General features: G+C 50.2%; 1 protein-coding gene across 1 annotated transcript in view; it reads left to right on the plus strand.

Moving 5' to 3' along the window:
• The window catches only part of NOS1 (nitric oxide synthase 1), a 49,535-nt gene extending 39,122 nt beyond the window's left edge, over positions 1 to 10,413 (plus strand). The window contains exons 27-28 of the mRNA XM_037386172.1: positions 157 to 275; positions 1,298 to 10,413. Of these exons, the coding sequence (XP_037242069.1) occupies positions 157 to 275; positions 1,298 to 1,313 (135 nt within the window). The 3' untranslated portion in view covers positions 1,314 to 10,413. The remainder of the gene's footprint in view (positions 1 to 156; positions 276 to 1,297) is intronic.
• Positions 10,414 to 10,511: the final 98 nt, after the last annotated feature.

A 10,511-nucleotide genomic window follows, 5' to 3' on the forward strand; every position in this document is an offset into this window, starting at 1 on the left:
AGCCCTGTCCCACCAACTCTTGTGCCAGGGTCCAGAACGCTTATTGTGTATTTGGTACCTACCTACAACACAAGAGCTTTGTGGTGTCGCAGCAACCCCAACTGTTTGTAAATACTCTTTTTTTCCCCACTGCTTCTCTCCCATCCTCTGTTTCAGGATGACAGCCGGTACCACGAGGATATTTTTGGAGTCACCCTGCGTACATACGAAGTGACTAACCGCCTTAGATCTGAGTCTATTGCATTCATTGAGGAGAGCAAAAAAGATACGGATGAGTGAGTTGACATGTTTATGTTAACCCCCCTGAAACTGTCTCCCAAGCATGTGGGCTGTGGGATGGGGAAGGCAGCTTTAACTTTTGCACGCAGGTGGTCCTTCTTATGGCAGAAGCTGAGAAAAGGCATTTAATTTTTGCGCTGGAAGCAGAGGCTGCTACCCAGCAGTGTCTCTGAAATAGCTGTCATCTTGCTAGGACAAATCCACCCCACCCCCACCCCACCCCCCGCCCCAGCCTTCCCAGGTTATTGCACCCACTGTACCAATCTGCTCAGACCTGACAGTCCCATTCAAATGGTGATGCAAAGCCAAAGAGTGCTGCCTGCCTCTGCTCCCCAGCCAGCCAGCTTGCAGATGATGGGCTGGAAGGCTTGCAGGACCCATGGCAAGGGGTCCAGTGCTGGCTGCAGGGGGGCCTGGCTGGCTCCAGGGGTGCAGGCAGCAGGTACCCACAGGGGGAGAGGTCTCCAGGCTGTTGCATGCCTGGTTAGGAAAGATCTAGAAAATTTTCTTTCCACTGTTGTAAAAACAACCAAAAAAAAGTAAAAAGCCTTGACATTTGCTATGTTTGTTTCTGCTCTACCATGTCTTGCCATTTGCTCAGTTCTGTCGTGGTGGGATTTTCCCTGGCTGAGCAGAAGGATTATTTGGGATAAAGAACAGGCAGCTGCATGGATCTTGCTCCTTGTCCTGGCCCTCAGTAGTCTGGGGTGCAATCCCCTCCCTGCACTCCCAGCTATGCCATGTAGCACCCAGCTGACCCAGAGTGGGTTTCCCAACATCTCTGAGGTTTAGTATGAATTTTTCTCCACACAGCACATACTCTGGGGTCTGCACTTTATACAGAGTGCGTTAGTCTCCCACCACTAGGTAAGGATAAGGGTTACCTACCTGCCCACCTCCCACAGCTGCAAAGGGCTCTGTAAATTCCTGTCTACAACATGGTCAGTTGGAAAGTCATGGTGCTCAGATGCTCCTCACTGCTCCCTCTAAGGCTGGCGTTTCTCCCTTTCCCTTGCAGGGTTTTCTGCTCCTAACTGGACCCTTCACCCCAAGGGGATGCCAAACCAGTCCCAGCACCTGTTGCCCCCTCCAACCGGAGGGCACTGGGTTTTGTATTTCACGGACACAGTGGCTCCTTTTCCATGGGGAACTGCCCATGGAAAGCGCTCTGTCTCTCGTCCTGTTGTTGTGTCCTGATGATGATGATGATAATTTTTATTTCCTTTTTTTCCTCTTTCTCTTGCTCTTGTCCTGTGGCCATTTCTTTTCAACCCCTTTCCCTTCCCTGGATTTCCCCACTGAAGTACGATGGCTTTATAACCTGCAGTGGCTCTTAACAGAACTTCACATTTCTCTTTCTCATGAGGGCATTTTGCAGCTGCATGAAATCACCACTTTTGTGATCATCTGCGTTTTTGGTGTTTTGGGGGAGAGCAGAGGTGGCAGGGGCTGGGCAATGGCTCAGTCTCGTTGCTTGACCAGAGCTGGGGGTTGTTGCCCCCAGGCTCCCCCTTTCCCTAGCTGGGGGTTTGGCTGAATCCTTGCATTTTCATGGCTTTCCTTTGGACTTGTACAGACCTGGGCATATGCCTGAGGCTGGGGGCAGATGATGTGCAATGCCCTCATGTCTATGAACTTTGTACATCCCTGAGCAGACTGGGTACAAATGTGTGTTTTGATCCAAAGGGTGGGATGTCCCTGATTCACGTGTCATGATTTCTCCTAAATATACCCTGTGCTATGTTTGCGTCCTTCTCTGCTCCCTGTTCCCTGCGAGCCTCTCCTTTTGCTCAGTCCCCACTTTTGCTGCCATGAAAGTGCTCCCACAAAGTAGCAAGGACCAAACACACAGGCTGATGTGTATGCTAGGTTAAAAACGCATAGCAATGACTGCTGCTTGGCCAGGCTGTCCTCTGGAGGGCTTTACAAGAGATATGTGACCCTGTGGCCATGATGCTGGTGGAAGAGATTGAAGGACTGGCTGCATTCCAGAGCTTTGCATGCTGTGAAGTGTGAACCCTCTCCCAGGTGAGACTGGAAAGCCACAAGGACGGGAGAGAAGCAGCTCCAACCCCAGCTGCAAGATGCACCTCCTGGTAACAAAGCCTATTTGGAAGGCAGCACTTGAAGGGTTACAGAGGCTCCTGGTCCTTGGGGAGGATGTGCCAGCCGAGGATCCTTGAAAGCTCAGACAGCATCAGCTCCACCTTAGCGCAGTCTCTGTTCTGGGACAGCAGACTGCAGCCAATTCCACACCTTCGGGAGCAGAAAGTGCCAGCACGGAGCGACCTGCCTGCCAAGAGAAATACATGTGGCATCTCGATGGCAAGCCAGTCCCCTCTGTAGGCTCTGCACCACCTGCCAATGGCCCGAGCTGTCTCTGCTGGGACATCTCATGTGAGAAGGGAGGTGAGATCAGCTGTAAAGATGCTGTGTGATTTTGGGCTCTGACACGCTCACACCTCAGCTCTGCTGCAAAAATCTGGCCCCAAAAGCAATCTGTTAACACAATCACAGAAAGGTATTGGTCCCTTTAACAGAGAAAAGCTGTCTGCAAGGTAAAGCATACGTGACCTTGTACGTCCTTCCTCTTTCTCCTCCTTTCCTCACCCTGAAGAAGGTTTGTCCTCCCTCACTGCCAGCACAAGGACAGCAGGACATGGTTGCAGCTCTTGCTGGAGGCAGGGGTATGGCGTTGATGTTTCAAGCCGGTAGATGCTGATCCTTTCCTTCTGCCTCTGCTCTGCTGAACTGTGCATGGAACAAAGCACCAAAGCCAGCAACAGCAGAGGGCTTGTCCAGGAGCTGCAATGGTGAGCTTGCTTTCAGAGGGCTAAGATTAGCTGCCCTAAGCCAAAGTCAGAACAAGAAGAGCTGCAGGAGGTTCACTGCTCTCCCAGCCTGTGGTACAAGCGGTGCTGGCTCCCCTGGCCCCAGGTTGTGCAGTTATTCTTACCCTCAGCCAGGACCTCCTGCCCTTTGCTGCTTAGTTGGCCACGTTTCCATATGCTGTGACCATCTTCTGCAGCTTTGAGTCCCTGAATGCTTGAAGAAGCTCCAGCCCGAAAGCCAGGAGTGAAGGCCTTCAGGCACTGAGAGAATTTGCGATCCAGGTCTCTGTTTCGCTCGTCCCAGCAGAGCATCTAGCGTGGTGTAAAATGCGAATGAATGCTGCCACGATGTGGCCAGAGCTGAGCTCGCTGGTCTGGCAGGGCAGTGGGAGCAGGGTTTGGAGCCAAATGCAAGGCCAGGTTTGTGTCACTGCCTGGGGGCTTTGTGACCTGGAGGTGAAAGCAGGAGAAAGAGCAGCCCATGGTCCATCTCTGTGTGTTGTGCCCTAATCACAGGGCAGGCAGTGGGGTGGGGGAGCTGGGTCTCTTTGATGCTGGATGTGTGAATTTGGGCAGATATCCTGTCTGTGGGAGACAACTTCCTGGCCCTAGAGCTGTGAACATACAGCAAGTGTGGCCCTATCCCCAATCCTATGGCTGCAGAAACGGAGCTAAAGAAAAAAATAATCAAACTCATCCCCTTCTTTTTGGAAATTTGCTTCTGGCTCTAGACTTTGTGCTCTGGTCCTCCTTTTCGTAGAAGAAGCAATGAAATCTGAAGAGGAGATAGTGCCCAAAGAAATGCCCTTGTCTTCGTCCTCTTTCCAGCTCATCCTGTGTTGCTGGCAATTAGTTTTCTCCTGTCCTGCCTTCTGCCTGTATCGCTGTAACATCTCCCATCTGGAAGTCATAGTACTGCTGGAATCTATGTCTGAGATGAATTGGCTTGCTTTTCCTGCACCCCAAAACTTGCCACCTCCATCTCCGACTTCCACCTGGGCCACCAGTGAAAACAGCGGGGAATTGCAGCAGCGAAGGGAGCAGGGTGTTCACCTTGCCTTCAGTGGGATCTCCAAAGGGGTCTGTGCCAGGCAGGCAGCAAAGTCTCAAGTTCAACAGGCATCAGGTAGGTGAGTCCTTCAGAGCCCTTTGGAGGGGAAATGCTGTTTTAAGGCCAGCTTCCCTGCCTGGCCCTGGAGGAGAAACACCCTCCCTGCCATGAAGGTCCATGAAGTTAGTGTGTCCCCCAGGGCTCTGAGCTGACTCTCTTCTCCCTCCGCCTGAGTAGGACTGTTCGCTCCTCTCAAGCTGCACCACTGGGAATTTTGATTCATTGTTTTTTGTTGAGTCAGTCTCAGACGTCTTAACTTCTCCTTCATCTCCCTTACCTGCAGGGGCTTCACACTCCCCTCAAGCTTAATTTTCTCCCACAGTGAAGGGGGAAATAAACTTGTGGATCTGCTTTATCATTTCACAAATGTGGCTCTTCCACTAGTTGTCTAGACTCTGCTCATCTCAGCGTGACATTTCTGACGCATGGGTGTAGCCACAATATCGCCGGTGTGCATAAACGGCAGAGAGCAAGGTGAGGTCTGCTGCAGACCGGTGCCATGAGCTGCTCGGGGGTGTCATGCATGGAGGGGTCGTGCCTCCTGTGCACTCAGTTCACCAGTCTGTCACCTCTGGGTGCCTGCTGCCCATCCAAGCTCCTGCACAGCCCCACGAGGCTCCTGCAGTGAGGGGTACTGGACCTGATGGACACCCAGCCTGATGTAGTGTCCAAGTCCCTCTCCTGGCAGATGTCCACCACTTCCCGTTTTGAGCAGCTCTGCTCCTTTTCACTCCCCAGGTATTAAACATAAAGAGGCTCTTTTCTAAACAGGAGTTTTGATTTTCAAGAATCCATGAAGTGAGGGTTTTTTGCAAAGATTTTAATTCATAGGTCTTTCAAATGTCCACTGTAAGTTATTATATGAACTTGAAAACTCATGGGAAACATTTCTCTGTTTTCCCAACCTGCTGTGTCCACTAGCAAGGAAAAATTGTTTATTCAGTGCAAGGGTGTTTACTGCCTGTGTTGTTGATGATTCCAAAGGTTTCATCTCCCCAGAAGGACTGCCTGGGAGTTTTTTATTCTTCTGTTTATGAGATACAGCGGGAAAATAATGAGACTTCTGCCATCAGGAACAGACTCTCAAAGATGACACCTCTGCAGTCATTGCTGGGTAGCCCTAAGTTCGTTGCACTAGAGGAACCAAGCCAGTCACATCCATCCATACTGGCCAGAGAAATGGGGTTTGAGTTTGGGCTGTCCACATTCCCTGTCCGCTGTCCTGTGCCTGCGCGTCCAGCAGGGGACTGTTCACACCCAGAGCAGTGTGAGCAAATGTGTCTGTGCATGACCAGTAAACTTGCTGTTGTGTCCTGAGCAAATGTGATTGCACCTATGCAGAAGAGGAGATGGGAAGAAACAGGAGCTGCATAAACCCGTGTTCAGTCTAACTGCGATTGCTCTGTTAGTTCCTTTACTGTTAGTATCCAACGCCTCTCAACCCGTCCCAGGCTGTAACTCACACTCCGTCTACTACTTCCCTCTGGAGATCCCTCCTTTCTCCCTGCCTGCCCAGCCAAAAGGTGCAGCTAGCTGCTCGGCAAGGGTATGCCTGGGAATGGCGACAGACTTACAGTGCCTTGTGCTGGGAAGAGACTATTGCACCGCGGTTGCTCTCCCATTCCTGCTCTCTCCAGAGATGCTCCTAGCACACAGAGACTGGGGGCTCAGTGGAACAGATGACCTCGTTTCACAAGTGGAATTCTGGGTGGGAAAATTCACCCTGGTATAACTGAGAGCAAACTTTGAGAGCCGTGCTCTGCAATTAGTCTCCCACTGATGGGGTTTCATAGGGATAAGGAGGCAGTGCGAGGTCAGAGGGTGGGTGCAAGCTGGGCACCACCTTCTGCAAGCACTGTGGGTCTGTGAACAGCTACCACGTACTGGAGACCACAGTTTTATTAAGCTGGTGGCTGGGGAAAGGGTGTGTTTGTGCTTGAAGCCTCATGGACTTGCTCAAAGCTCAAGTCAAAGCTGCTGCCTCCAGACTTGCGCCCACTGAAGCCATTAGAGTCCTCTGATTTATACCTGTGGGGAAGCTGCAGAGAGTTCCCAGCGTTTTTTAGAAGGAGAATTTCATGCTCAAAAGTAAATTTTGTTCCTGCTTTCACTGGGGACCACTTCTCAGCTTCAGAATTGCTCTGATAAGTTTGCAATTGTGTTGATAGTTCCAGAGGGGAGGGCAGTCCCTTTACAGAACAGATGGAGATTAATTTTCAAGACCATTCAACTTTGCTGTAACTCTGCCTTTGTTATAACAATTTCTTCTGCTACAACAGGAAAAGCAAAACTTGGCCAGTGCTGAAAGGTCTTGAAAATTGTATTCCCAAACTTGGACAAAATTAGTCTAGAATCTGAGTCCTCCCAGGTAGAAAATGCTTTCCACATCCACCGGCTTCAGTGGCACTGGGAATTTTAGCAGCTTGAAGGACCAGGCTTTCACAGCGGCAGCAGCAGCAGTTCCATGGTGGCAGTATTTTTGCGTGTGTCAGTCTGCACTCGCACTTGCCTGCAATGCATGACTCTAGTAATCTATTTGAAATCTACCCTCAACAGGGAGATCTGAGCTCTAGCTTCTTCCATATGGCCATGTGTTTAATAGGAAATCAGGGGAGTGGGAGAAAGCTAATGGGATTGCTGCCTTAAAGCACTTGGTTCTAGAATAAAAGCAGATCTTACCAGAGGTCGAAATTAGCTTGATATTAGCATGGGTACAAGGGCAACTCATGAAATATTTAAGCATTGTAATGCAGAGACACTTTTTCCTGCTGTGCCAGGAACGAAGTAGACTAGAAACTCTTGGCCTCCACCCCTACAGATGTTTGACTGTGATAAACATTTTTGCCATCAAAATCACAGGAAAAAAAACAGATTGTGAGTTCATAGCTGAGCAGTTGCAGCTTGTTTAGCAGTGAGAGCCCCTCACTGTGAGGGCTGCTGCTTTCCTGCTTTACTCATTCATGTACCTACCTGGCCAGATTTCAGGGAGGGAGGAGGAAGCACTTCAAAAGCAAGAAAATCAAACCTGTGAGCCTTGCCCTGAGAATCCCGCACTTAGCAGGAGCGTACAGGCCAAGGCTTTGCAGGTAAATCTTCACTACCACGGTGTGGAAGTGGGCAGTGCAGCAGGGACTGCTTTGTATCTGTGGACCAAAGCTTGCAAAAGCTGTTCTGGGGCTATGGAAAAGCAGGAGTGCGAGCTGGGCTGTAGGTAGGGTAGGCTTCTGTGCCGCCTGCAGGGTCTGCACACAGCTGTCTGTAGGGCTGGTTCCGAAATCTGCTAGTGAAAAACACTGGGGAAAGTCTTTTTCTTCCAGGTGCATTCCTAATACTTTAAAAATTTAGAGACTGAATACTGAAAAAGTTGATCTAAAAGAGCAAATGATTGGGGCTTCTTTTTGTTGCTTTCGTTTCATGTGTTGGTTTTGGGCAGCAAAAGCAAACAAAAAGTATATCAAATGATTTTGGATTAAATCAAATATTTTGTTCCCACAATATTAGGTGGTGGAGATTTTAAAATTTTCCAAGGGGAACAAAACTTCCTTAATATGTGTTCAACTCCTAAAGAGACATCAACGCTACTTGCTTCTGAGCCTGCTTTTTTATTTTTCTCTCTGTGTAATTGTGGCGTGGAATTGTGTCTCAACAAAATACACTTTACAGTACTCAACAGGATGTCCAGAAACAGAAGATGATGTTTCAGAATCTCCCCACGCCCAACACTGAAATGATGGCTTTGAAGCCAGTGAAATTCAAGGCAAAATGTCTCCTTTGCTAGAATTCTACAAAATAGGCACATGTCCACAATTCCCAAGGTTAAATGTGCTCTGCTGCCTTAAGATGCCTTCAAAAAACCCTGGGATCTGTATGCTGAAAAGAGCTTGCAAATAGATTCCCTGAGATGCAGCAACATTCCCAGCTCTTCCAGAGTGTACACAATTCCCCAGGCAGTAGATCAACAGAGTAAGATGACTTTCAGCCAGGACTCATTGCTTTTTAGATTGCATGTAGTAAGAAACATGAGTTCTGCCAGCTGCCCAGGGAATTTGATATTCAATGCCAATTAATTTTTGTAATAGGAACGGGGTTTTATTCCTGCAATTCCCTTAGGCACCTTTGAAAAGTATAAGCCTCAAAGGTTGGTTTGGACCTTTTTTTTCTGGTGGCCTTTTTCCTGAAGAGCAGTGGTGCTGAGATGAGAAAGGGGACTGGGCTGTGAAGGGTAGCAGCTTTGGGGCAGGCAACTCCCAAACCTTCCGTTGCAGAGGTTTTCTAAACTCTCCAGATGTGGGTAAATTCTGCTGTGCTAGACGGGACTCCAACCTCTTGCTGCTCTCTGGTCCTCCTGCTCCTTCCTCCCTCTCCTCAGCACCTCCTCATGTCAGTCACTGTGCCTTCATTTGGTTTATAAAATGATGCCATGATTTAAGACTGGCACATTGTCTTTACTCTCACTTTGCATCTCATAAGACAGGTATGTGTGGAGGGGGGCGTAGCTTATTTTGTAGCTTTTTCTGTGATCCTAAGGTAGGTTTCTTCTGAGGAGTAAAGGGGTGGGGACAGTGGGAGCAGGGATGAGCCGGTGTTGTATTTGATCATACCAGTGCTTTAAGCGGTCAGAAACATGGTTTTCCCCTACCTCTGAGCTCTCAATGCTGCTAAAATCTCTGCCATTCGTACAATGTACTCCAGCCCCCTCTCTCGGACTGACTCTGGCTCTGTTTGCAAGATATCCACATTGTTCTAAAGCATGCACCTCTTTCTGTATAGTTCCAATCTTCTGATTTTATGGAATACTTATGCCTGTTTGCATTACAGTCAAAATAAAAGAGTGAACTAAAATCTAGCAGACCTTGTTCCTCTCTTATCTCTGGGGTTTTAATGCTGAAAGGCCTCTCCTGGTATCTTGGGCTTGCTCTGTAATGCCAGAGCACTATAAATAGGGTGGTGGCGTCAATCTGCAGTATCTATTTATCTGCAAGACAGAAACACTTTCTCGTAAGGTTGCTTGAGTCACAGCACTACATGTTTCACATCATTTATACCACATCCACTGGGAATATGCCACAGTCAAGCCAGTAAGGCTGTCTGCACACAATCCAGGGCAGCTTTTGATGCTGGAGCCTCAGGAACATAGCAGCAGTACTCCTAGTGGGACCTGAGAGACCTGAGCAAAAAGAGCATATGGCCAGGCAAATGAGCCAGAAGCATGCACATGGCTTTTTACATGGGAAGGTAGCGTGCTGTTGCAAGGGGGTACTAATATGCCTTTATTTAAACAGATCACTTAGTGCTGCCTGAAGATCAGCAGGACATGGATGTGATCAGGGCAGAAAGATCCTCAGTTGTCTGCAAGAGGCAGGTGAGAGGACAAAAGGCATGTGTGTGCAGGAGCGAAGGGCTGCTCCGCTGGCAAGCCCTGCAGTGCCAGGCTGGCATGAGGGGGACATGGCTGCGGTGTCACCTGATACATGGTGGTTATTTTGCTTCAGCCCTTGCTGCAGTTATACCAGACAAAGCAGCAGTGTGACCTCCGCCACGGCAGTGGTGTGGCCACAGACACTGTGGTGGTGTTATGAGGCACGGCAGCACTGTTACCTCAGACATGGCAGAGGTGTTGCCTCAGATGGCGCCATGTTATTACTGCAGACACCTTGGTGTCACCTCACATACCATGCCAGAGTTACCTCCGTCCTCACAGTGGTGCTACCGCGGATGTAGTGGCAGCATTACCTCAGGTGTTGGCACAGACACTGAGGTGGCTTTACCTCAGGTACCAGCCCAGACATGGCGGCAGCGTGACCTCAGGTGTTAGCGCAGACACTGAGGTGGCAGCATTGCCTCAGAGAACGCCTTACCTCTGCCCACCCCGGGGCCCTGTAAGCCCAGGGCAGATGTGCCCAAACCACTTGCCTCCTCCCAGCTCCCTGCAGCCTCCACGGGCCGCAGGGCTGGCCTGGCTCTCATGATGGCTGCCGGGATGGCCAGCGGAGCAGACGGCATTTGGAGGGCCTGGGGGTGGCCAGGCCTGCGTCCTCACCGTCCCCGGTGGCTGACACCTACCCTCGCGGACAGGAACTTTGTCGACGCTTTCTAGGCCTCACCGTTGCCCTTGACCCTGAGAGGCGGCGCGCTCCGCCCAGCTCCGCGGCACTTGGCAGACGCTCCCTAGCGCCTACGCGAGGAAGGCGTCACTCCGCTCTGCGCTTGGCCGGGCGGCGGTACTTGGCAGACGCTCCCCGGACCGTTCCTCCGCCTTCGCTCCCGCCGGAAGCGGGAGACGCTCCCTA

Source organism: Falco rusticolus, chromosome 1 (genome assembly GCF_015220075.1).
Source record: "Falco rusticolus isolate bFalRus1 chromosome 1, bFalRus1.pri, whole genome shotgun sequence".
NCBI lineage: Eukaryota > Metazoa > Chordata > Aves > Falconiformes > Falconidae > Falco > Falco rusticolus.